The sequence below is a fragment of the Eurypyga helias genome, unplaced genomic scaffold (assembly GCF_000690775.1).
Source record: "Eurypyga helias isolate BGI_N326 unplaced genomic scaffold, ASM69077v1 scaffold31480, whole genome shotgun sequence".
Lineage (NCBI taxonomy): Eukaryota > Metazoa > Chordata > Aves > Eurypygiformes > Eurypygidae > Eurypyga > Eurypyga helias.
Window position 1 is genome coordinate 29,250 of NW_010228176.1, and position 27,814 is coordinate 57,063.

At 43.8% G+C, this 27,814-nt stretch overlaps 1 protein-coding gene across 1 annotated transcript in view; it reads right to left on the reverse strand.

Moving 5' to 3' along the window:
- The window catches only part of DOCK3 (dedicator of cytokinesis 3), a gene marked incomplete at its 5' end in the record, with an annotated part of 55,516 nt that overhangs the window by 20,577 nt on the left and 7,125 nt on the right, over window positions 1-27,814 (reverse strand). The window contains 15 exons of the mRNA XM_010158707.1: window positions 425-566; window positions 4,149-4,253; window positions 6,220-6,306; window positions 11,040-11,188; window positions 11,881-11,974; window positions 12,457-12,517; window positions 14,198-14,293; window positions 14,415-14,441; window positions 16,155-16,240; window positions 18,776-18,924; window positions 20,710-20,768; window positions 21,050-21,150; window positions 22,042-22,117; window positions 23,588-23,682; window positions 25,765-25,863. Coding sequence (XP_010157009.1) covers window positions 425-566; window positions 4,149-4,253; window positions 6,220-6,306; window positions 11,040-11,188; window positions 11,881-11,974; window positions 12,457-12,517; window positions 14,198-14,293; window positions 14,415-14,441; window positions 16,155-16,240; window positions 18,776-18,924; window positions 20,710-20,768; window positions 21,050-21,150; window positions 22,042-22,117; window positions 23,588-23,682; window positions 25,765-25,863 — 1,426 coding nt within the window. The remainder of the gene's footprint in view (window positions 1-424; window positions 567-4,148; window positions 4,254-6,219; window positions 6,307-11,039; window positions 11,189-11,880; window positions 11,975-12,456; window positions 12,518-14,197; window positions 14,294-14,414; window positions 14,442-16,154; window positions 16,241-18,775; window positions 18,925-20,709; window positions 20,769-21,049; window positions 21,151-22,041; window positions 22,118-23,587; window positions 23,683-25,764; window positions 25,864-27,814) is intronic.

Genomic DNA, 27,814 nt, shown 5'->3' on the forward strand with positions numbered 1-27,814 from the left:
AAGCCCAAACCCAACTGATGTGAAAAATAAACACAACGGAAAATAACACTTTGGAATTAATACCTGTTCCCATCAAAAAGTTCGCCAAGAGAAGGTATCAGGACTTAATGACACAAAACATGCATTATGGCAATACCGTTGGCAAAGGTTAAACACGTCTGTGACCAAGCACAGCTCTTTCCTTCACACGTTGTGCATGACCTGCATTACACCCTGAATAAACCGTGACAGTTGTCTCCAGCAACACAAAGGGAATGAGCCAGTTAACATCTGCTGTAGTCAGGGGGTGGTTTTGTCCTCATCCAGCCCTACCTAGGACAATTGGGAACCGAGGTGTCCAAGAGGATGACCTTTTCGAGACCTTCCTCCTCTGTGCTCTAGCACAGCTGGTCTAATTGTAGTTTGCCCATTCGCCGAAGGATACACTGGGCATCACACTGCAAGATCGAGTCGTCTGGGTGGTTTGGGTGCTGCATTGCAATGGCTTGTGGGAACTCGCTTAGCATCCTCTGCTGGAAAGCTTCCAGCCTCTCATAGTCGTGGCCCCGACAGACATACTCTTTGTTCTGCAAGAAGGACAAGCAGAAATTAGTCACCTTAAAAGCAAGTTAAATTCTATCTGCTTTTATTGCACTTGAAATTTTACTGCTTCAAAACCAAAGATAAAAGACAATGTCAATATGCTAATCTGAGAGTAAAATGGGCAGTTAACACAGCTGATATATTTTATTCCTTCCTTTTTCTTTACGATGTATTTCAAGAAGCGGTGAGTAAGCAGACTCTCAACAGAAAGATGCCTCCGATCCACGCACACGTAGCCTTCAGTCCTACTGCCTTTTCTTACTCGCTTTTCAGACAGCCGAAAAGGGACTCTCTCTCAGTTGGACTATACTGAAACATGTCAGTCAGAACTTAAGACTAAGTCCCCAGCTTGGCTGTTCCACACTGGGCAAGCTGCTGTCAAATACAGTTTTCACCAGATGGATAAAAGTCCCGAGGATTTCACAGAACAGAGGGAGATTTCTGTTTGTCAATTTACCAGTTATCCTTAGGGAGAAGTCGTAATGAACAAGTGTTCACAAAAATCATTGTGTAATCACTGCTGTGCTGTCACAGCCATACAGTCTACCTCTGATCGTGCTGAACAACACATCCTCGTGAACTCCCCTGTCTGGAGCTGAGTAATATGGCAATGCCTTACCAAGAATTCTCAGTGACCACTTAGCAAATTCCCCTTCAGCCCTAAAAGCACTTTCCTCTTGATGAACAAAATTTCATTTCTGCTAGTAATGGAAAGCTTGCATTTAGAGAGGCCTCTTGAGGCATTAAACCATTTGTGCAGAGTTCCTGGATGCTTTTTGAGCCATCTCAAACCCTGAGCAGCAAGATACAAGATTTCTACAGTCCTCAGTCTCAAAAAGATTGTATCCCAGTGTCTTAACCCTATTAACACAAACCACAACTGATTGTTGTTAACATCTCCTGATGCAAGACCAATCCAAGTCGGCAAACGCTCTAATTCTGGCAGTTCTAACTCACATACACATAACAATAACTCGAAGGACAGGGAGATTTTTCCCCTTCATAAAACAAAGAAAGAATCCCAGCAAACAAGAACAGTTCCCCCATTCTATTTCTTGCATTTAGAAGCTGGAGTGTATGCAATTATGTGGTGTTAATTGCTCTGGAAAAAGGTTCTGGCCGAGCAGCTCTTGATCTTGTAGCAAAATCAAAGCAGCCAAGCCCAGTCACAAAGGGTGGGCAAGGACTGCAGTTATCTTTGGCTTTGCACTTCAGCTTTACGGAGCAGATCTCATGTTCCAGCTGCGACGTATGTCACTTTGTGTGCATCACTCACAGCAACCAATGAACCGGGAGAAACACTGCATGATGAATCTTGACAGTTCAGTCTGTAACGCCTAAACTTTGCAGCTATTCTTAAATTTGGAGTGAGTCCACGTTTGAAGGTGAATCTCTTCACGACACTTACTGCGTTCTCTATTTTAGCGTTCAATTGCAGCAATCCACAAAACTGTAAGCCTATAAATAAAGTTATTGTGATTCTAAAAATAATGCCCTGAAAACACCTCAGAGCTAAATTTAATAGACTTTTCAGGCAGATGCCAACAAGGGATCTCAGCACGTGGCTTGGCAGGCCTTACTTGAACTTCTGGGAGGTGGAAGACATGGACAGTTTTAATTTAATTGTGTAGGAAGACTAGGAAGAGATGCAGAATTCATAGAAACATGAACAATGGCTTTTCCAGACAAAGGGTCTTCAAAATCAAAGATGTAGAAAGAAGTGGTGATTTTCTGTCTTAAGCTACGCAGCAATAGGAAAATAAATGAGACAAGGGCATCAAGTTATTTCAACACTTCAAATCACTCCCATACCCGTTTGAAAATTTTAAATCCATGTAAATCTTTTTCTTCTCTGGAATAGCTGCTTCCAATCTCTTTACAGTGTGATCCACGCTGATGTGACTGCTAATGGGCTTAGCCTGTGCCTCGCAATGTGTATGCTCTATGGATCGTTAGAGAGAGAAAGGAGGAGGGTGACTTCTAATGAGATTGCTGCATTAGTAATCTGCTATCCGAAGGACCGTGACCAAATATAATTGCGGAATTAACAGGGATTATAATTATGTACGCTCACGTTCGCTGTCAGCGTCTCCAGCAAGGGTTCGTATCGTGGCGCCGATTCAGAGTGAGTGCTGTGTAACACACGCGTCGGCCGTGCAGGACCAAATATAATTGCGGAATTAACAGGGATTATAATTATGTACGCTCACGTTCGCTGTCAGCGTCTCCAGCAAGGGTTCGTATCGTGGTGCCGATTCAGAGTGAGTGCTGTGCGCTGAAAACCCGGCGTAACACACGCGTCGGCCGTGCAGGATCCAGGGTAAACTGCAGGATCCATAATACCGAGTAAGATAAGCTCGATTCACTGATACTACTTCAAATGTAGGAACACTTGTGTGCTGCAATGATCTGTTGTCATTCATTCTGAAACATCTGTTGTCAGATACGAAAAAAGGTTGTTGGTGTTCTCCGTACATCTTCGTGAAAAAGTAGGTGCCGCTTCACACCAAAACGCTTGCCATTTCCTCGGATTCCTCCCCACGTGTTCTACACACCAATTCAGGCTGCGACATTATGGCGCTGTTCGACTTCGCCTTTGGATAACACGAAGGCACCCTTTATCCGCTGGTATTTGTGGCTTGGTAACTCCAACTTGCCTTTAATTGCCCGCCCGCGTTTCCACTAAAAGCCTTGAGTAAACACCACTGTTGAAATCCTAGTTAAAAACTCCCAAACACTTCGTAGTCAGAGGCAATTTAAAAATGGTACAGTTTGGCTTTTTGTAGCTTCTTACTGTGTAACTCGAGCAGTGCCATCTCTTGTCAAGCCATTTCTTTAAGGAGAACACAGTACAGGCACCTCCCGTCTTTGAAAGCACGCTCCCAGTTAGCTTGTCCCGTCAAGCTAGATGGCCTCCACCATCGATTTTCAGGCAGCTCTTACAGCAGTTGTCAGATTATATTCCTTCCTTGCTCTCAGCCAGCAACTGGACATCGTATGAACAAATATCCATTCCAAGTTTGATTTCTCATTAGGAATAGAAGATAATTTCACTTTTTAAATGTATTGCAGACCCAACTGATCCTGAGGACACCAGCAGACAGTAAGCTCAAAGTGAGGAGGTCTCCAGAGGAGCTGCTAGGCTTTTTGTTGGAGAGAGGGGAAGAATTTTTGCATGTAGATAGCGTAAGAGAGTCATCAGTCTGGTATCAGAATCACTGTGTCACGTGAGACTTTTTAAAGTGTGATAATTTGAGATGATGAACATTAGTTGAGTCATGACCCAACATTGCTGCAATACAGCATTTTGCTTAATATAGAGGCAATTTGTGCTGCATCTGCAGATCGACAAAAATACACATAGGCATGAGTCAAATTCCTGGTCTCCGTTCCCAAGAACGTTCCCAGTGGGCCACATCCTTCAGTTCAGCCAGAAAGCTGAGTCTACTTGTGCAGGCGTAAAAACCACGCTGAATGGCAGACATGGCTCCACAACAAAAATGCAAAGCCTTAACTGCTACTCTGAGCCTGCCCACCTTGTCATATTTTGTGTAAGTCTGGCTTACCCGCAGGAAAAACGGGAATTTCCGACCATAAAAACCAACTCTGAAAAACTCGGGTTCTAAGCGCTGCTGTTCCATGATATTATCGTAATAGGTAGCTTCCATTTTCTGTGGAGGAAAAAGACAGGTGCTGTCAAACCCGTAAAGCTGCACTTAAAACATCAGAATCTCAAGACACATTAAAATACTACATTACTCTTTTGCCCCCACAATTTTTTATGGAAAGACAGATTTTTTTTTTTTTTTTGAAGATAAAAATTATAATCAAGCAGTCTGCGTGGTGGAACAGACTATAGTATCACCATGCTCACTTTACATTTTTGGAGGTGACATACGAAAATTTTCTGCTATATCTCATTTGAAATTAAACAGGTCTGGCGTATCATTTTCTTTGCATTGCAGAATTAATGGCAGAGCTGAGATTAAGATCTGCTGCCTGGCTCACAGTGTCCTGTTCTCTCCCACAGCTCAAAATCTATACCACTGTCTGGAAAATTGTATCAGCTCAACTGGGTTTGCCTTAATTGAGTTGAGGGGCATGAAAAAGGATGAAACAAAATTAAATCTTCTACAGCTCTGTGCACCAGTGGGTTTAATATGTTAGAAAAAAAGGGGTTTGGAAAAAGTTAAAGGGACTTTTCTCTAGTTCCAGTCACGAGTTTTGTGGCACTGGGCTAGCACTTATATCAAGAGTGGGATTTCAAGACCCCTTGCCAAAGTGAATTTCAGCTGGAAGGCTCCTGGGAGTTTCACTGGGGGAAAAATAGCTTTTTAAAGAGAAGAATCAGTCCGACATCATTGCTTCCACTGCAGGGAACCCTAACAGCAGCTCGGACTTGGAATGCTGCATCAAGGTTTGTCCTCGGCTCCCACACGCACTTACGCCTTTTCTACAATGCAGAGGGTCCCAGAGCAATTGCAGGAAGACCAAAGGAGTGCTCTGAATGGTGTGAATGGCAGAGAGAAAAAAACTCTTTCAAGTGGGGAGAAATTCAAATCAGCTCAGGTCAACATTGATTTAGGAAACTTGAATGGAAAAGAGGGGAGTGAAAGGATGAGCTGAATGGGTTACGCTGGTCAGCTGAGCTGCTCTTCACCTGCCAGTGGGTTAAATCCAAATGATAAATAGGTAACAAGAACAGCTAATTTACTGGTGGTTTAGGAAAGAAAGGCTTGATGCACCACCTGACTAAGCCTTTACTAAGTTTGTTTGCTTATCATTCATGATCACTTTCCCCATACGGTATTTCCCATACACTGGGAGAAATTTCCACACTGCTCTGTTTCAGAAGTCTGCAAGCCACGAGAGCACGACCAGGGCAGTCACCCGCACTCTCCTGAGGGCCCCTTTGAAGAAAGCTGGGCCTTCAGAAGTGCAGTTCACAGGACCTGGTTACACAGGTATCTCACATGAGAATAAATTGGAATTTTAAAGAGAATTTAAACCACTGCAAAGAAGATTACTTCCACGCAGCATAAATCTCAGAAGTGGATATATGCGTGCTACCCCAGGGCCAACAGCAGCAGAGCTGTTTTGACATTCATAAAGCTTTAAAACAACAGGCAGAACTTTGACTTTCTCTGCTTAAAGCACGATGCTGCAAATGTGCCCTCACTTCCTCACGTTTGGTTTTACCAGAGGAGCAGATTCTTGTAAACGGACAAGAATGCCATAAGCATTTGCCTCTCCATTCCTTCTCTCTTGTTCCTCTTACGCCAGCTGAGGCACAAGCTGTCCTTGGGTATTTTTGGAATGAAAATGAAATACCAATATATATACATTAAAAAAAAAGATGTTTTATGCAAAAATACATAAATATGCAATTGCAGTAGCTAGCCCAGCTCCTCTGTGTGCGCTGTCTCCACATACTCGTGGGAGTTTACTGCTGGCAGGCTTAGGAATTACTTCAATGGACCTACAAAGTCACTGAAAGGAATCAGTGGCAAAGGAGGCACTGTAAATGCACGGAGCCGTGCAGGGAATATGGTTATTTTTTAAATTCGGAGTGTTCTGACAGGAGGGCGAAATTCCCTGGGGAATGAGTCTGCAAGGAGAGGAATTGCTGCTACTTACCCGAATCCAGCTGAGGCTCTGATAATCATAGAGACTTTCGTACTGTATGGCCAGTTCTCTGCACAGCGGGATTCCGAACTCCCAGCTCTGTGAAACCAAAGCACATCACACTCACAGCAAACAGAATGTTGTTGCCAGCTCAGCTGAGAGGAATATGGAAACTGCATTTTGGGAATTCATTTGGTACGAAATTCCAGGGATTAGATGTGAAAATGCAGTGTGATGAAAGAGTTTCCATTAAATATCAGATGAATTCCTTCTGCAGGATGGTACCAGAGAGGTGTTCCATTGAAATCACACACATACTGCTTGCTACCAACTGAGAATTTATTTGGAGAAGGATGATACAACTAACAAATTTTCTTCTTGTTAGACACCCCTTCAACCCAGCCCCAATCTCTCCTTTGCTTTCTGCACTAAAACTCCCTGCAGTAGAGAGGTAGGGCTTAGCTCCCTGGCAAAGTGCTCCCCTTCCCAGGGCTGCTACTTCCGACTGAAAGCATGAAACTGCCAAGCGAAGGCAAACACTCACATACAGAGGGAAAACATCCTCAGGACTGACCTGCATGTTGCACTGAATGAATACCCATAGTCAGAACTGAAAGCAAAACTCATTTCTTCAACTTACAGACTGCATACAACACATCTTCTCTAGCCCCTGTACTGGTCACCCTCGGAGGTAGGGCAGGAGGAGACTGAGTTGGGGTTCACCCACATGGAGAGAGGGACTCCCCTCTTCCCTCGCTCCGCTTTTACACCCTGGAGCCGAACTCTCCCATCATCTTTTCCCTGCATAGACTGGAAGCCTTTGGGGGGAATGACTGACTGTTACCGTACTTCAGTAAAGGACGTAGAACAACAAGGGCTTGATTGAACCTTTATTGCATTAACTTTTGTGCATTACTGGGCTGACTTGCCAGCTGGTTTAACTGGGACCCCGCTGCAGTGAGATCAGAATTAAGGTGTGAGTTAGACTATCACCTCAAGTTTAAAGAATACTAATAGAACACTGTAAATTACTGGCAATGGTAACTATGTAAAACATTAGCACTTAATAAGGAAAGAGTTTTTCTGGTTACATGTACTTTCACTTAAAAAAGTGAACCTCTGCACTGTTGATTTATGTATTAGGTCCTTCACAATGCTTCCCTTTATGCACACGTCTGCTGGTCTCTCATCCGTAACACCAGCAAAGCTTTCTCTGAACAGCAAAACTGCCAAGGGTAAAAAATTTTTTATTAAGAGAAGGGATAGTTTTAAGAACTAGAAAGGCAAAAATAACAGTGTTACATCTCTTTAGCCTCACTTTACTTAAAAAAAACCCTTACATAAGAAATAGCTAAATAAAGGACGCTTTCAGAAGCAGTTTGGATACTCTGACAGTATTAGCAGCTTGGAATGATGGGAAGCCAGAGATTTATTTAGCTAAATAGAATAGGAAATGAACTGAAATACCAGTTACTTGACCCCTCAGGACATTACTCAGGTTTTTGTGATCTCAAATTAACAGGATTTTTGCTGGGGGTTGTCAAAGTCTGTAACATACAAACTGATACACTGAACTGGGATCAACAGCATTAATGAGTTACGTGTTTATGTTTGCAAACCCAAACCCCGTGGCATTTTTTTGGTAGGTTTCAACATTCTTTACAGAGATACTATACCTAGATTTTAAGTCCTTAGGTGATCTAGATTTACTCAAAAGAATGGAAAAGTCTCTTCTAAAACCTCTGGCCAGGAATAAATAAAGTCACTCAGTGTGAGCAGAGTCTCACTTCCAAATGGGATGCTGTGGCTAAAGCCTACATAATTCTCTAATCTGTCTGCAGGAAAGAAGCAGAAGGCTAGCTGGCTGTCTTCCTTTGAGGTGATCCTAAAGTTGCAACCTTTTCATGCTCCTTTTCTGATGTGAACTAAATTACCAGCGTGTAACCACATCTTCTTTCTCTTTATACCAGCCCTTCTACACGTGGCCTGATCCTATTCCTGTCACCTTAACTCAGGCTTTCTTTGTTACATTTCCACACAGAGAAACTCCACTGTGCTAGCTGAATGTTCTGCAGGTACACGATGAGACAGAGCAATGAAGGGACACAAGAGACAGGTAACTTCTTAGAGAGAAAAGAGAGTTTGCAGGTGTTTGAAAGGAGAAGAGAATGAATGGATATCTGAGTCACTGGGATTGTCCTTTTTACAATCTGTGATGTTAATGAGCACCATCTTCATGGTGTAGAAGTTTAATATGTAATTCCATGTGCTCCTCAAGGGTCACTTCCCTCTAATGCATCATTATTCCTCCCTTCAAACAGGTTCCTAATGTCTCCACTGTTCGCTTCCCTCATTACTGCTTTCTGTTCGCTGACATCCGTTTGCATGTTCTGCATTACGTCCTTCACTCGAAAAGCACATTCATACCACACTTCCCGCAGCTTTCTCCTGCGGCACCAGCAACCCTCACTCGAGCTCTGCTGACTGCACACAGGAGGCACCGAGACAGCCAACATCTCTGAGGGGCAGCCTTTATTTACTCGTGTCTCAGCGTGCGGATTTCTTTTGGAAATACGATTCACACGAGGATGCACAAGAGAAATGAGTTCCAGTGTTGGGTATGGAGCACATGATCTCAAAATGAACTGCTTGGAAATGCAGCTTTGGGTCTCTCGCAGCTCTTGGCTGGCACCAAGGAGAATACACGCTGTGATGAGAGCTGGTCCCAATTTTTAGGTAATAGAATCTAGCAGTGAACTGGACAGAAAAGGGTTATGTAGTTTTGGAGGTGTTGCTGTCCAGGAGCATGATCAGTGGGGTTCAAACTGTTCCATTCCCAGTTTTCTTCAACTAGAAACCCCTAAGTTTTAACAGACAAAATCTAACGGTGAGTTTGAACAAAAGTAGTCTTCATTTAAAGCCACTGCACCCATGGCCAGCGGAGCCACAAACCGTTCAAAGCACAGCAGAAAGCGGTTGGAAGGGGCACACGACCAGAGTGTCGGAAGGGGCATGCGACCAGAGTGAAGGCTAAAAGGGCTTGGGAACAGTTACTCAACTCTGCACCCCACAGCAGTGCTCCAGGCCTGCCCTGCGCCACGCCACCACGCTCCTCGTGTCACAAGACAGCCCCTGGCCATAGCTTTCCCCCATTCCAGTGCTGAGAAAATTTTCCCATTGACAAATGCAGAATTTTTACATCCTTTTCATGCTGCTTTGACCCCCCTTTACTTAGTGGAAGATGCCAGAAGCAGCATGAGAAACTTAACTCCAGAAATGCAACCGAAGGCCACAGAACAATTTCCACTCTTCAGGACCCGAGGAGGGACCACCTTAGGGTGGTGCAGAAGGAAACAGGTTTCTTCCATTCCCTGAGCTGCTCCCCGTTGGGCAGCAACAGAGGGTGCTGCAAAGCTGTGGGAGGATTTGGGTTCTCAGCATCTCTCCCTTCCACACTGAGTGACACGCACACTGCTTAAGTGGATTATTTAGTCATTCAGCTACCATTTATAATAAAGGAGGATTAAAACACAAAGTCAGCTAACTCCCAGAACAGCCCTCAAGAGGTTAACATCTGTAATCTGTTAGGAGCTTTATAGCAAAATTACACCCGTCAAGTTTTCACTCCAGTGCATACATGGGCTGCCCCTTTTTGTCAAAAGTGCAGGCTCCCTCGTTTTACACTGTCTCTGTCATCGCTGTCCAGGCAGACAGTGCAGTACTGCAGTATTTGCACAAGTCTAATTTCTGGTTTTTAAGCACAGTCTGAAAAAAAATTGAAAGTTTTTAAACTACAAAAGTGAACCACCTGCAGTAATTATTCTAAAAGAACAATTCTGGGGAAAAAACATCCTTCTTAATTAATCACTTGCTCATAAATAGGCCGTTTCTCCCTACAGACAGCAATCGGACTTCCTTTTGCAGGTGCTGTAGGGAATGTCTCTGCCATAGGCAACTTCCTATTATCAGGGCTAGGAAAGGATTATCTGGAATTCAATCCCACAGGAACCAAATCCCATTTGTCCTTAATGGCACTGTCACTGCCGTCGCAGGCAAACACAACCCTCAGGCGCACATACAGATGGTATCTTCCCACAGGATAATCTGTAGGAATTTTTCTAGAGAAGGGAAAAATTTGAACCTACTCTGACAGACGAGGTCACTTCTAAGGTTCACCTCTGAAATGTTCCCAAAGCACCATGACACGGGGACTACATCACCTGTGTCTGCAGTAAATTTAAAAAAAAATATTCACGGTAGGAAAACCATACCGAATATGTGAAATTGAAATGTATTGATTTTCTTCTTGTGCAGTGGCTGGAACTGCACTTTAATTGAAAGCCGCTTTAAAATAACAGTGATGCTGAAAAGACCAATCTTTTTTCAATAAAGGGACTCCTACGGTGCACTGCCTGCTGTTTACTTCTACAGGTTAGACACAAAACAAGTCCTAAAGTGAGTCATAACGCAGCAGTTTGCACAGACAGCTACAGAATGCAGTGCTGCCCCCCCCAAAGCTAAGGAACTGGCATTCATACAGCTTTCTGCTGCATCAGGTGATCCAGAGTTTGGTTTACAGGTATAAAAAAGGTTTTGGTGGTTTTCCTGTTGGCCTGCCTAAACTAGTTCCAAATATCCTGCAGAATGAAACACCACATCCATTTTCTCATCTGGTTTTCAACCCAAAGAGCCAAGAAGCAATTTGTCAAGCTATAAAACCCTTTGATACAAATTTACTTCCAGACTACTGAACTGAGATGACAGGCTCGCAAGCCTTAAGTAAGTCAGGAAAAGGGAAGGAAGCTGCTGGAAGAGAGAAGAAGTTGGCATACCTTCCCTTTGTTGAAGTAATGGATAATCTTACGGCACAGACCTTCCTTACGTTGCCACTCTGACTGAGATGGGTAATGCAGGAACTCTCTCAGAGGTCTGTCCTCCCACTGGAGCAACTCACAGTACAAAAGCAAAGTAAATGCAGCCTCTGTTGGAAATACAGTTATTGAACACTGAATGACAACGACAGCAAATAAACACAGCCGGGAGGTTGAAAGGTCATTTGACCTGCTTTTTAAACACCCTGCAATTTCTGATTTACAGTTTGAGAAAGAATTCTGACGCCCTAGATGATCATGAAGTTATTTAATTACTTAAAATAGCAGCACAAAGCTCTTTCCTGTGAATCTGACTTTTAGGTACAGATCTGTCAAGTTTGGTTTTACTAGCTCCTTGATTCAAGTGCGTGGTCAGATATTCAGATATCTAACTAGAGTTGGGGCCTGCAGCTGGAAAGAGAGCTTGGACAACACAGAATTGGAGTCTGTACACCTTCCAAGTGCTCCCTAAATGCAAGGAAACGTGGCAAATGGTAATATAACAGTGGGTTTGGGATTTTTATCTTCCTCTAATTTGATTCCACTGTTGTGATATTTTTGATCAATCTCCCTCATAGAACACTAACGTAAAATCCGGGGTGCAATGGAATAACCCTACGGTTGTGTGGGCACTGCCACACATGGTGTGAGTTGAGGGAGTGAGCTGGACCTCAGCTTCTTCCCAACTACTGTAAGTGATTCATATTTTTTTTTCCATGAGTCAGACATTAGAACGTAACACTGGAGGAGTCAAAAACTTCCACCAGGATTTCAAGCAGACCCCACGTGGCGTCCGACTAACCTGTGTAGTTCTCCGCCTGTAGGTGCATGTCACAGAGCTTGTGGATGTAGCGGATGTACATCTCTTCCTTGTTAATTTCGGATTTATAGAAATTCTGTGAAAGAAAAAAAGAGAGTTGTTACTCTTGGAGACTCTTTCTTTATTCGAGACAACCAGCAGCATCTGTGTGTGCGTAAAGGTATTGAAAAGGGAACACATCACTACTGTAACAGTTCTTTTCATATTCACGCTGATTTAACTAATTTTATCGTGTCATGTTTTTTTTTTTTTCCAAATGAAGGTAGTCAAAAGCTGAAAGAAAAGGCCAGAGAGGTTATAGAACCTCTGTGACAGGGATACTCAGAACTCAGCTGGACAAGGCCCTGAGGAACCTGACCCATCTGGCCCTGCTTTAAGCAGAGAGTTGGACCAGAGACCTCCAGGGGATCCTCACAATCCCTGTCGTTCTGTTCTGTCACCCCAGCGCTCAGATGCTGAAGCTACACTTGCCTGACACAGATTCCTATCCCAGCGTTTCCCATCCCAGTTTCAACAACAGTGCCCAGTATCACAGAGAGATAAAGGAAACATCTTTACCATCAGGTTAACAGTGCAGCCAATTTTCTTGTTTTCTGTTTCATCTCCTTTCATACAGTCCCTAAGAAAGCAGAGCAGTGTTGAAACATACATCAGCAAAAAATGACCTTTTTAAAATAAATTTGAAGCTGTCTTATCCTCCAGTTTCCTGGGATCACAAACAACAGTTAATTATGTCCTTTATTTTGTAAAGGTCCTCTGAGAAAAACTTCCACATTATGGCGTATGAGAACTGAGTGTCCTCTTACACGTCTGCACCTGAGAACAAGCACCCAAATCGACTACATTTCTTACAAGAACCTGAACAAAAATCAGACAGTAGTGGCCCTACATCATCTGAATGAAACCTAAATGATTATTTATCCAGATAAATGTTCAGCGGTTTCCCAGTCAAAGGATTAGCATTCATAAAGTCAGCTTTCCAGTGTTGTGGGTGCATGCTGAAAGATACAACCCACGGAATTCAGACTAGATCACTAACTTCTTCACAGGCAAGTTAAATCACAAAATCTAGCTCCAGTTTCTGGAATATTTTAGAAAATGTTTCTGTTCATGCAGCACAAGAAGTTAAAGGCTTCAGCCATTTCTGATCTGGACTTCAGCAAGTCACGTTCATTTAAAGCAGTGACACCGCAAACTCCTGGTAACTACTGTGTCACTGACTGGCCGCTGGGCTCCAAGAGATGCCTCTCTATTGCCAAATTCCGACGCAGTTCCCTGCTCTGTTCTGGGAATGAAAAAATCTGCTGGGTATTTAAAAAAAAAAAAAAATCAACACCAACCTGGTACCTGTCCCTCAACTAAGCATGAAAATGTGTGTCCGTGTATCAAAGCTGTGTTGATACAAAATGGCATTAAAAAAATCAGCTCCCTTGCGTTCCCTTTAAATGTGTCTCAGGTACCTGGTGGTTGTACAGCAGCTGTTTTCAGGAAAAAGGAGATTGGATCAAACCGACGAGGATAACAAAAAGAGCAAGCTAAAAAGCAGAGAAAAGGATTTGGGACTGCAGAACACCCAGCCTAGTCGCAGGCTTTCACCTACAATGAGCAGCTGCAGAAGAAAAAATTAATTGAACTCCTGTCAGTAGGCTAAAGATAGAAATATCTGGGGCAGTTCTAGAAGGTTTCAAATTGGCTATCATTCCATAAAAACAACTCTGAGTGTGTGTGTGTATATGTATCTATGAAGTTAAAATATTGTCTCCTAACTGAATCAAAGCTCCACTGACAACAGTCCTGCCAACGTCAGTCTAAAACTAAAGAAGGATGCCTAATTTATGGTGGAGTCTGGCACAGAGTCCCCAGCTGACAAGTCAGACTTGCCCCAGGTGAAGTTTCCCAACCCTGCACGTCTGGGCGAGGCGTCCAGCACGCTTGGCCCAGCAAGGCAGTTGAGATCCTTCTTGCATTTAGCACCTATTCTGCTGAATTAGGTGAGGCCATTTCAGTGACAGAAGGAATGAATTATTTTGCAACCTGGATAAGCCTTAGCTCAAAAGATGTCTTTATCTTTGCTCTTATCAGGAACGAGCATACACAAATGAGAATTAGGGCTGTAGAGATGAGGATCTTGGAGTTTTGCTCAGAACCCTGCAGCAATGAGTTTGGCTTGGTTACCTAACACTTGCCATCACAGCAGCATGCAGCTTGATAAACAACAAAAATATTCCCTGTAGAAAAGAAATTTGCTACTGATTTTTTCCAGACTTCTTATGACTGTATTACTGTGGCTGCCAGATACCTGTAATCAAGCAGACGCTCCATGAGACGAGTAACTGAAGTAACAAAGGAGATTCCAGTCTCCCGCCATGTTTCCTGCTCAATCTTCTCCAGCAAACTGTTAGGAGACGGAAAGACAAGCAGATGAGGCCTCCAGGGAAATGGTATGGTGTGTGCAGACAGCTGCAGACAATGTGGTTTCTCCCCCATAAAACAAATCCATAGAACAACTGTCTTACCTGGGATAAGGCCCAAAGAGCTGGGTTCTACTCCAGGCAGCATGAAGCAAAGACAGGGAAATCACAGAATTGACAGGAGAAGGCAGAGTATCTTCACATTGCCATTTAAAATACATGAAAAAGAGCAGTGCTCGTGGCAACAGTTGATTCCCACGTTATTACATGTAGGTTGAATACTGCTAACAGCGGTCAGAAGTTGGAAGGGAGTCTAAACCTACTCTCCAGGGCAAATACCTCTTCTTTGCTCATCCCAGCATAAATTTTTGTCTCTCATCAGCAACCAACCAACCTTGAATCACAACCTATGTAAACTTTAAGTAAGGGCAATCTGTTCCTGCTCACCCAACTAGACAACACAGCAAGCGTCTTGCAGACAACCGTGTAGAATAAGGGAGGGCTGCAGCGAGAACACTGTGGATCATACTTCAAAAGTGCAAATGTACGTGCTGGTTTCCTGAAGCTGGATCTCCAGTCAAAGAACTCGCCAGCTCCGTGCTGGCCAGAGGAAAGAATTTCTGCTGGTGTCATATGTGTCCTCAGAAGAGGCAAACTCTTCTGTACTGGAATGATTTCCAGCTGAGGAGGCCGATTCACATTTCAGCAGTACAGTTGAGACAGTAGAATTTAGAATCAACTGGTTATTTCACACAGCACTTATTAACTTAGTGGAATTGTTTCCTCAAAGTTCACACTGTTCTCAGAAAAGTCAGTACCAAATACGAACTAAAAGGTTGCTGGGCTTCCAGGCTGTTTCTTGGTAACACAACCAGGCACTATCATCTAAAAATAAGTAACAAGCTACAGTCTCTGAATTCTTAATTCTTTCAGGTAACATGTCTTCAGCTGGAGCAGAGGAAATGCAAATATTCCTCTTGCCTGGTGAGTAAAAAAATAATGGTATTTTCTTTCCCTTTTCCCTGAAAGAGACTTGTGTTATCCATACACATAACATGTCAGGCTTCCCAAGGCTGAATATACACAAATCAAGACTGAATACATTTACATGCTTCCTACAGATGGGCAGGCTTATCTGTCTCAAAAATGAATGGATGTGCTGTTGTAAATTCAGAAATACAAGTACTGGTTCTAGCAAAACAAAGTTTTATGCCTCAAACTGCCAGCATGCTATTCGGGGTTGCGTAAAATTGTCCGGAGTATACAGACAATTCTGCTAATGATCTCCGTGACTCACTGGAATATTAAAAGATTTAGGGTTTAAGTTTATCCTCAGAAGTGTGGATTTTTGGTGTGAAAGGGAGTGAAAACACAACATCACGATGGGTTCTGAAGGAAGCAATGTGCGACTTCTGAGCCAACCAAAACATGACCTTCAAAAATTGGAAGAAACAACGGAAAGTGCTGAGGCAGATCTGTTTCTCTACCAAGGCCTGACTCGCTGGACAGTACACTGCTCCTCTGAACAGTCCTAAGGCCGTGATTGCACCTGCTGCTAGGTAAGAAAGGCACCCGGGCAAATCCATCTCTGATAGGAGGATGAGAACTACTTACCAGTGCAGCCTTACATTAGATTTCACACAAAGACGACAAAGACTAATTTAGGTTTCTGTGTTCTTTTCAGAATTAGTGACATACTTCTATTTCACTGAGCCATGAAACCTGCCAGAGAGCCCTTTGCTGCCTTCTCCGAGGACAGCACTGTAGCCGCGGCTGCGCAGACCACCGCTGTCTCTCGCAGGGACCCTGCGCAGCACAGAGTGAGCAGAAAGTGGCGTAGCTTACAGCAGGCTGAAGAGTTCCCTGTAGTTCTCATCACCTTTTCCTTCGGATACCAGGCTGTCCAGCTTATCGATCAACTCCGCTTCCACCTGGAGGAAGAAGCAACTGGTTACAAATCGTGTGAAGAGGAGAGTTCCGAACACAGGGCGACTGACTGGAAGGATATTTCAGTTCTCACGCCCTGAGGCTGCCACTTCTGCGTGCCAGTGGTTTACTTCTCTGCGGCTCCGTTACATGGACACACTTTTCTCCTTCTTCAGTGAAATAGGAGGACTAAAAGGAAATTATCCTTTTGCTTATCAGGGTCTAAATGAACATCCCAGGGGAAGTAATGCTGCTGCTTCACAGGAATTTCTGAAGTTGATTCTCTTACCAAACAAATCACTTGGGGACCATTCTGTGAACCAGTGCATCAGATAAACTAGAGCCTGTACTCTGACAGGATATCCACGTGTCGCGGCGTGATGGCCCCTGGACTCCTGTGATGGTTCTGCTGGCAAGTAACTGATTTCCAATCATCATTACATGGGAAGATTATTTGTTCATTAAACCCAGTTTTGTCAAGCCTCTCTGATTAAATGACGCATTTTTTTTTCACACTTCTATAAAGGGCCACAACAGTATCATTAAGTTTCTCTGCCCTTACAAAGGTAGTGAATATGTATTCATTTCCCCCAGTCTAATACATCCTGTTATCAAGTTTGGTATCAGATATTCCCATAAAATTGATTTAAGAGCAGAAATCAACGTATCTAATGATTTCATGTAGCCTTGGAAATCTTGTAGAAAACATACTTTCAGCACTAATGAAGACAGAGGTTCCTAGAGGTTGAAACTGTTTGTAGGAAGACGGCTTGTTTTTATTTAACGACAAGCACAGTTTCTTTATGTTTTCCAGCTGCCAAATTGCAAAGGAAGCAAAGAGAAGGAAAAGCCAATCAGCCAGTGGCACACAAATGGAGCTGATGCGCTTGGTGCCGAAATCATTAAAGGGAGACCTGATTTAGTCATGAATCAGACTGCATTGTTACCCAGCACCACTGAAAACTAACCTTGTTAAAGCAGAGCTGCTGCAGAAAATAAAAAAGGGCTGGAAAATGAATTTCCAGGATTTTTTTATATTTTCTGACAACCAATTTAGTATTGAAAAAGTAAAGACAGGCTCAAAATTAAACACAACCTCTCCTCTCTCTTTGCTTGTGGCCTACAGTGACTCGGCAGAATCAGTCAAGCATCAGTCTAGCGTTCCAGTGGACAGCACACGACTTCCCGGTCCCAGCAGCAAATGTGAGTCCGGCCCGCTACAGCTTGTGCTATTGCACCGTTTCTTTCATTCTCCCCACTGCAGATCGTTCCTCTGCCTTCCACCTTAGAAAGTTACGATATAAGCTTCGTACAGCAGTGCGGAAATTTGCTCCACAGGTAATTTAAGAAATGTTCTTGGGGCTCTGGTTTAGAATCCATTAGTGAGTATTAAAATTAAATTAAGATTGTGAAGATGATGGGGAGTTCATCTTGATAAAGTATAAACAGGTCTAGAAACCCAAAGACTGTAGGTGCTTGTAACTGTAAATGTCAGAACAGGGACTGTTCTATTCTTACGTGAAAAGAATCAAAAAGAGGACCACGAGCAAATGCTACTGTAATGATAATAGTAGTAAATAATGATAATAGTAACAATCAAGGGAGTTGAAGAGGAATGAAAACAAGCTCCTGATAATACTTTTCCACACAGCCTTTAATAGGTCAGGTTGTGGAAAAGGTCTGTTATTCTCCAGGAATGATAGATTAAATCTGGCATTTTAATGAGTTTGTGGATAATAATCACATGAATTATGACACTTTAAATACAAGGATTTACTCCTTCAGAGCACTTATCTGCAGATACTCGCCCTCAGTACTGCCCCAGAGACAATGACGCACTGTCACCTGAGGATCCAGTCCGAACCAATCCTTCATCGTTAATACTTTGCACGTCAGGGATCTCTTTTGCAGTGGAAAATGTAAGCGTTTCTCTGACCGTGACTGGGCAGCAGAATGATGAAGCCTCCTCTCCCTGTTCTGCAATCAGAGCTCACAGCAGGTGGAGACTACAGAAGTGCTGTCGGGCATAGCCCTTCCCCGAGAGCTGCTACCATTTCTTAGAGCATACAGAGGCACAAAGCCTGTGTCAAAGCATGGTAGTGTTATTCAGTTAAGCAACACCCCTTTCTAGCTTTTCACAAACAGTGGCTAAATCTGAACATGGCCATTTTTGGTTCTCAGCCTGAGCCATTTAAGGGATGCCTCAGAACCTAGGTGAAACCGATGGGAGCAGGGAGAGCCCAGCACTTGGGAAAGTCCTTTCCCTTTCCCATCTCCAAGGAGATGAGCACATTGCTCCTCTTCTCTGTGTTCACGGGAAATGTAGCTTGCTGGGAAGCGCACTGTTTAAATCATCTTGGGAGTCTTGTAATAGTTGTGAGAATTATACTTCAAAGTTTCCATTTTTCTGTATTTACACGACCACATCATCTTCACCATCAGAAGCTGATCAGAGACACAACCTCTGTGCTTCCAGCTGGACATTGCAGACAGACAGAGGGACAGAAAGAACAAAGCACGTGCGTGGGAAGCAACCTCACCTGTTTGAAGTTGCCATTCTTCCTCTGCTCCCAGTCCATCATGTCGTGGAAGATAGGGATCATGATATTCCGGACTTCTGGTTGTGGAACAAGCGTAACACCAAGAAAGGGGCCAATCATTCCCGGAATAAAGTGAATCTTATGCTCACCTGTACAACACAAAGCAGCTGTCATTAAACAAAGGCCTTTGTTATCTGTCACTGAGAAAACGGGCGACACACACAAAGCAGGAGGAACGAGCATTAGAAAAGCAAGCACATTCTTCTCCTGAACGGACTGGAGAAACAACATTTGCTTTACACCATTCCTTGCAAAATCTCTAAAATCCCGTTTCATTTCACTGTGAAAGCCTTCAGCAAAAACTGTCCCTGCATTTTACTTGCAAAGGAGTTCAAACTGTCAAAAATAACCAAACTAAACCAGACAAACTATGGGGAAAAGAGGCCACAGATACTTCTAATTTATGAAGAAAAACATTTGAAAGGGCTGGTGAGAATAATGGTATTAAATGGAACATATTTAGATTTCACAGAGCTCCTCATCCTCAGTGCCATGGATGTCTCAATTTCAAAACTGACCTTGGCTTAGGACCAAATTGTGTTGATTCTCCGCAACAGAAACCCGAGGCATTTTGCTAACAATGTCTCCTGTGACATGCTTACTGTGCAGTCGCAGAGAAAAAAAGTCAAAATAGCCATATTTAGAACAGAGTCAGTGATAAATATCTGTAGCTTCATATCTAAAATGGGCTTCTCACTTCTGATCTGAATTTGTCTAGCATCACTTTCTGGTTATTTGACCCCTGCTATATTGGAGAGCCTTCTGTTCTCCACACAGATGCTTAGAAGCTGTGATCAAGTCTGGCTGTATCATCTTCGTTGTGCAAGATGCGTCAGGCTTATTCACTGTTTTATAATAAGGCATTTTCTGACTTCTGTAGTCATCTCCCTGACTGTTCTCTGAACTTTGGGCAGCTTGGCTTGGGTTCTGTTGGTGGATTTTTATTTCTTTTTGAGCTGCAGGTAGCAGAACTGGTGATTCAGATGATTATCAGCATGATACACTTGTAGTCTTTGTTTACTTGAATAGCCCTCCCACCAATATTCCTACAAATAAAATGTTCATATTCGGCTTTTTGAACACACCATTTGCAGCCACCTTAGCAAGTTATCCAATCTGATGTGTATCATTCCTTTGCCCTCTACATGATTTACCTGTTCTCAGAACCCTGTAGTATTTATGATCTTTATCAGCAAACATTTTTACATTTTCCTGTACATACTCCTTCCTATATGCTTCCGTAGTCCTCAAACGTTTCCATAGGTATCCAGTTTGGCCCCGACGGACAAAGGATACTGGCCTAGCTGGACTTGCTTTGGTGCAGTACATGTTATTTGGCTCTTCTATTAACAAAATCCCTAAACTCAAGACTGCTGCAGCACACCTGTAAAAGCACAAGTCCTAAATGAAAAAGTCACCATTTACCTTTCGAGACCTGTGGTGAGATGTATTTTGAAGTCTGAATTATGACAGCTTTGGCTTTTGAATCAGCTACAAAATTATAAAGTTGTTATAGCTGTGAAAATTTAAATGTCTGCTTTATAGCCACGGATCAGACAAAAGTCAGAGAGCAACAGTCCGTCTCCGTATGAACCTGACTGCAGCACTGTTGACGGGATTAGAAAAAGCTGATTTTATATTTGCCACATCTGAGAAGAAAGCATTCAAATTCACAGGAATGTATGATTTCAAACAGAGAAGTATGATGAGACGATGCGGAAGAGTTTTCGGTGGGCGAAGTGCTTCCTGGTTGCACAACTCTTAAGAGAAACTACATATTCTGTGATGCTACAAAAAGTGAAAAAAACCAACTCCAACAGAAATGTGGGATTGCATTGGCTTTGGTTGTTTGGACAGAGAAGGGAGTGACATACCCAGGTTCTGCCACATGCTGAAGAGCTCGTAGGCCATCATCACTCTCATATCGCCGTATCTGCAGGAGAGGGGATAAGACAGCTGCCTGGTGGAACACAAACTGGCAAGGCAGTGATGTGAAAACTCAGAAAACCCCACAGACTCACATGCAAGTCAACACCATAACATCCAACACCTTGACTAATCACCGAGCACTGTATTAGGACATCTACGTGTTTACTTCCCAAGCATTCCAACATCCCAAGTTCCATAACAAATCACAGGGACTTGCGGTAGGAAAAACAAATCTCATTTTTGAGGTGGCAGAAAACACTGGGAACTCAACAAAAATGTTCTTACTTATCCAGAATCTTCTTCCTCTTCGCTGGGGTGGCATTTTCTAGTTGGAGACTTGGCTGGTTTATAAATAAAACGGCCAGGCTGAAATAAGAGTTCCACACCTGTGAGACAGGAAGAAAGTTCTGTAAGGTGACACCACAGGGAGTAAGTTTTACACAAGTATAGGAAGACACAATGTTCCTTTATTTGCAGAATCGGACAATTCTTTACTGTAGTGAAGCAGTAACTTAATATGTATCTCAACTACTAAGATGATAAACCCTCAGTGGATTATTTAAAACCTGGTAGGAACTAATATTAAAAACCCCAAGAAAGTACTGTCACAGGGCTTTCCTCCTAGCACTGGAGTTCAGACTTTGTGACCTCAAGTTTTAAATCACTTTATTTCTGTAGGCTAAACAGATTTTGCCCCTCAGAAATCCCCAGAGGTTATACCACATCACGAATGAGCGCCCTGTAATTTAGTCCGGTTTCCCAAGAAAGGAGGCTTTGCCCCCGTGCTGCGCGTACACGGGCCTAGGCGCACGGCTGGCTGCTTTTCCTTAGGAACACCAAACTGGTTGCCCGTTGTCAGCTGCATCAGGCACAGGGAAAACACCCTCGAAGACACTGCGTTCTTCCAAGTTTTAAGTCAACAGCCAGGAGGAGAGACCTCTGGGAGAGGCAGAGCGGGAACGCCCCAACTTCAGGGAGAGCACTGCCCGAGTCTGTTAGCCGTGAATCCGTAAGACAGGATGCATCATTAGCTCCACTGCTCATGAACATACTCGTTTCCTTTGCAAGGGGCTCAATTTTCTTGACCTGATCTCACAGTGTATCTGTTCTGCTCCCCCTCAATTCCACAGCGGATTAGAATTCCTGTCTTTTATCAGTTAGGGCACCTTCCTCACAGACACCGAAATAAGTGCTGCAGATGGCTGGTGCAGAGGACAGCTCTTTGTTACTGCTACTTCAAAAAGGTGTCTGAACATGCTCCGAGTAGCAAGTCTTACTTTAAAATCGAAGTCCGTTTCCGTGAAATTCTTATGCAGGGCAGAAGACAGGTACTGAACAGTGGTAACTATGATACTGCAATCAAAAACAACAACAAAAACAGAACGTTTGAACCTGGAGTACAACGTGTTACAGTGGTCTGTATTTTACTGCACGTACAGAGAGGGGCATCCTTCATGCAGTCACTGCTAGATTCACACAGGAGTCCTCGATCTTTCCGTCTTTTAATAAACAAACTGTACTAAGTGACACAGATTAAGAATTCTCATCGTTATTGTAACTTTTGGAATTTACACAGGAGCATTTAAAATCCCGTTGAGGTTGCATGGCGGGGCCTTATTACCTCCAGTGACACCAGAGAACACACCCATCTTCCTTCTGTCTTAAGCATGGTTTTTTTCCTTTCCACCAAGGAGAGCAACTCCGGAAGTTTGAGCTGCTTCCATTCCTGGCTGTACAACGGTCCTTTACCTGGCACACACCTCAACTCAAGATATTTGTGAGTATTTTACCAATTCTAGATTCCTTGGTATTTTTTTTTGTGGATAGCTACATGCACCTTAGGCAATCAAGGCATGCAATCAATTCAGGCATTAATAACCAGAATGTAGGTAAGGCAAAAGAAAAAGCACATCTCTCATGCCCAGGAAAGCCATACTTGCAGTAACACTGCCAAACCTACCTATCTGTCTAAAGGGTCACGGCAAAATTATGCCAAAGGGAACTCGGTAACCCTCAGCATCTGCGGGAACTACTCTTTTGTGGGGGTTCTGGTGAAATCCCAAATCCACTTATTTCCCTTCTCATTAGCACAGGGAACTCGCAGCGCATACAGCTCAGCCGAGCAGCCAGCCTTTTGCAACACTTCCACGGCGTCTCCCGGTAATGGGAACCCCTCCAGCTGTCAGCCAGCAGTAATTCTGTAGCTGGTTTACCTAAAACTAGTGACTAATTCCAGCCACCCTGTGTCCATCACACTGCTGCCATTCCGAACAGCATGGTACTTCACCAATCAGATGCAAGAAAATCAGATAAAATTAAGCATTAAGACGGTCATGTCAACTTAACTGAGAAATAACTCTGCATGTAATGCATCTGCTGTCATCGCTGGGGTCTGCTTCCCTTTTCTAAAGCACCCGAGTCCTCCTTCTAGATAGGTTAAGGAGTGGAGTCATGGGGAGAGACGGAATTTTAGTGTAGAACTGACTGAGAGAGGGAGCCGCGAGGCCTGCCCGTTAGTACCGCTGTTCTGGCCCTGTGTTGTGGCAGCCGCTGCGCCACTCTACCCTCAACACGGCTACTTCAGCGCTGGGTTTCAATTCTACCTCTCTGACACCCGTGCGTACGGTGGGGGAAGAAAGAGAAGTCCCAGCGTGGTCCAGAGCATTAAAGTAACTGCAGAAGGAGGATGAGCACTCCAGAATTCCCGACACAATCACCACGTCTCGGGCTGATGAAACAGGCGGCACAGCAGGTGGTAACTGCCCAGATGAGAAGAAATTCCAACAGAGCACACCAACAGTTCCTACCCGCGTCTCTACTTACTTGCTGGTGAGCAACCTCATCACCATCCAGTCTCGAGGAAAGACACTCATTTTCATCAGGTTCCGAAATACGCAGAAAATCTTCAGGAGGAACTCCTATCACATAGGGGAAAGGAATTATCACCAGCAGCTGCAGATTAAACGGTTTTCTTGTTTACAAAAAGACGAGAAGTGTGCCCCGTTTGAGCTCTGTGTTACTAGGCCATTCACCTGAAGACACGGAAGCAATGCATACTGGGATACGGCTCCGCTCATTTGGTATGCATCTAATACACACTGAACAAACTGCAGCTGTCCTAAATAACCTCTGCAGCGAGCTGAACGACTTCCTGACGTGCAGGACTGTAACATCACCTCTCCTGTTACCATCCAGAGTTTCAGAGTCAATGTGCAGCTATTTTCAAATACACTAGAATCATAATCATTTATTTAGGCATTCATTTAATTAACCTATCTGTCCAAATTTCTTTGTACTTTATGCCACAAATTCGACAAGAAACCACGCACCCAAAATTAAACTCCTACGTACGCCTTTAAAAATAGTAACAGAAAACCCTGTTTCTGGCAATACCCAAAAGCAAAGATCTCTCAAACACATTCAGCTGAATATTGGCTTTCCAGAAATACCCCCAAACCTGAAGACATTTCACTTGTTCACAGATTTTTGACTACCTGCCCCTCCGTGTCTGCAAAGAGCAACAGTGAGGGTAAAACATGCCGAGCTGTTGGCCTTGTGACCCATGGTTTTACTGCTGTGTTTTTCCTCTCCACAAAGTCAGCACAGGGCAGGAAGCGGCAGTGCAAGGTTTCTGCAAACCTGTCCTGCCACTGCGCATGAACTGGCGGGAGGAGAGGAAAGATCCGGGTGTAACTGAGCTAAGAGGAAAGCTCCCGAAGCTCCTTGACTTTTGGCCTCATTTGGCCTAGATGTAACAGTGGAAATGGAACACCTTGACTTTTCATCCAAGAAAAATTACTGGAAATACTATTAGAGCAGTATATGATGGAAAAAAGAGGGTAATGTATTTTATTAGGTCAACTGACAGTTGGAAAAAAATTTGGGTATAAAACCTTCAGCCTCTGTGATACTCCTCACAGCCATCCTTAGATTGCCACATCCAACAGTGTTTGCTCTTAGGGGTGTAAAACCAAACTTCAGCTCCACAACAAACCTTTTCACTGCTCGGACGCAGGAGCTATAGTTCAGAGAGCTCTTAAAAATAGCTTTTAAAAATCAATACGAATTAATTCACCAAATCACTTTTTGATGAGCAATTTGAAAGTTACCTGAAAGAAAGGAATCTCACATAACTATCAACCTGAGAAACCTCTAGATTGCAGGGTTCAGTGTAAGAATTATATAATCCCAAATTTATCTCCCTGATTTATTAATGAAATACTCAGAAGCTGAAAGCCTATTCAGAAAGGACTTCTCACTGCTTCTTCACTTCATTTTAATATTCCTGCCACATTACATTCTTCTTCTTCCCCATATTTTACTGAGTGCCATGCTAATCAAAAGCATTTTATATAAAATCTTGTCTTTATGAAACGATTCTGCCTTTTAACAGACTGTTGTCAGGGGTACTCCTCTTTCCTAAGGAAGTTGAGAGAGCAACTTAGTTTCTGCTGTTTTGAGATGTGCCATTTCAAAATGTCTGCGGCAAAAAGGCCATCAGAGAGGTCTGTACCCCTCACCAACCCCTTCTGTTCACAAAAAGCCAGAATTTACGTTCATGTTCACAAATCTGGGAAGCATCAGACTGTGGCGCAGTAAGGTTACTGCTCTCCCAAAAAAAGATCTCATCTGCTAGAGACATTTGTATCCCCAGAAAGACTTGAAATTCTCTTTTGGCATAAAGCGAACACCCTTGGTGAGTAACGAACATCTAGTAAAATGCTACAGAACTGACCACACTCACGGATTAAACCCCCTGTTCCTCTATGTACAGTACAAAACATCTGTCTTGGGAGTTTATTTGCAGTTACGAAGAGAAGTCAGTGCCTTGTGGTCTTAAATGTTTTTGTAACACAACACCTATCGCTATCAAAGCAAAAGGAAGGTCCACGAGTAGAGTGCCAGCGCACGGGAATGATTAGCACAGCAAGTAGTGCTGGAGGGACTCCCCTCTGCTCTCCCCCCTCGGAGTGAATCGCCCCACAGACACGATGCCGTACCTTTAGTTCATCCTTGCTCTGGAAGTTGTCCAGTAAGTGCTGGAAATGAGTGTCTGACATCTGACGAAGCAAAGAGAGAAGGCAGGAGACATACTCTCCCTGTTGACCGAATGAGAAACTCTTTCACTCAGAGAATCTGCAATGTCACAAATATAAAACGCAACCTGGGGTAAGGTAAAAGGGAGGGGTCTGAAATGGCCCCGATGCCTATGAGAGGAAAGCTGACATGCACAGAGATTAAAAATACGGCATGTTAACAGGCCCTCAATTACGGGTAACACATGGGAATACACCTCTTAGAGGCTTCTCCACAGATGGCAGTTTTAACGATCTTTGAACCAACGGTGTGGTGGTCTACACAAAAATAATTTAACACAACCAATACAGACGTTAACGAATCGCCCTCCAAGCATGCAGTTCTTGACAATCACCCTTCTCAGTTACTTAACGCCCTGTGCCTGTCGAAGGCGTGACTGCAGCTCATGCAGATGTACCAGGGACTGTTTAAACTAATTGGCTCAGATACTCAGAACGGTATCGCGACGACAGCATGGGATTAGAATGGCCTACAAAAGGTGTCTGCAATCTTGTCAGGATTTGGCTTTCGTTCACCACACGACGTGCTGTCACAGCTACGCTACCAACAGCATTCCAGTGCGAGATTCTGGATGTAGTTCGGGGAAGCCTACATGAGCTACAGTTACGCTTCTGGCTTGCGATGCACCCTAACCAGTTACCACAGTATCCCAAAGTGTTTTCCAAAGATGAGCTCCCCCATTTTACATATCTGAAAGCAAAACACAGAGAAGTTAAGCAATCTATCCAAGATAACAAGCGAGGCAGTGCCAAGAACGTAAGGACTGTGTCTGCTCACTGCCAGTGCCTCGCACAGCACTACGTCTGTCTGTGACAGTGACAGTTTGGAGAATACACAAACCACTTCCTAAGCAGTGCCTAATAGGATTCCACATATCGCTGTGCGGTGAAATGTAAATTCAGGAATAGATACAAGGGGATTTTAGACTTGGGAAAGTCCATTCCATCTTAATTTTTCTGTTTTTCTAATCGGCTCAAGCATCTGCCCAGCAGCTTTGACAGGGGTTGTTCCAGCAATTACAGGGCTGAGCCTCGTTAGGAAAAAAGGGGTGCTCTTACGCATGAGGTGGCGTGGGATAAGTAACAGTAGATGCGAGGAGTAAAAGGAAACTGAGATGTTACTGGACATCTGCAAGCTTGTTTTGTGTCGAAGAACCGGTCTGAAAACCACCAAATGCCTTGTTCTCTATGAGGATTCTACCATTTGTTCCTTTATCTGAGCTAACGTGGAAAGAGTCAACCTTCTCTCGGGTTCTTCATCTGCCCCCAGCGCCACCCTGGAGGTTTCAGCTGTTTGATAAAAAGGCCAAGTCTAAGGAGACAGATGTTCTGAACAACAGCTTAACATCAGACATTATGCAAAAGCTGCACCGGAGACTCTGACAAATAAAAATAGGCCTAAAACAGGCTAGAATAGAAAAGGGCAACAAGTCCCAAAAGGAAGAAAGCCGGACAGCAAAATTCTGTTATTTTTCTCCTCCTCCACTGCATGTCAGAGAAGATATTTCTTCCCCTAGGCTTGTGCTGGCAGTCTGGACAAAGTGGTGGCTTTTCCCTCCTCTCCCACCAAGCTCAACAGCTCCCTTGGCTTAGGATCTGTTACTGCTTTTTCGCAAGTCTGTTGCCTTGCACTCGCATAATCAGTGAGCCCGGAGAGAAGCTCCCCAGGTATTGAGCCAAGGGACTTGTCCACTGAGCACGACGGTATTCTCCACCGTAGGAGTCGGAGCCAGACACTCCTGTAGCCCTTGGCGATGCCTGTTTAGGGGTGCAGCCCAGGCAGCTACCTGGCTAGCATATGCCTCAAGTTCTGGGCAGTAATCTCAATCACAGCTGCAAAGATGAGAAAATAACCTGGAAATCCACAAAAGCTGCCCGAGCTCCACTGCTGCCCGCAGACCTCCTCCTGCACAGGGGAGGGAATGGGTTTGGGGCTCATTAAGGGCAAGAGGCC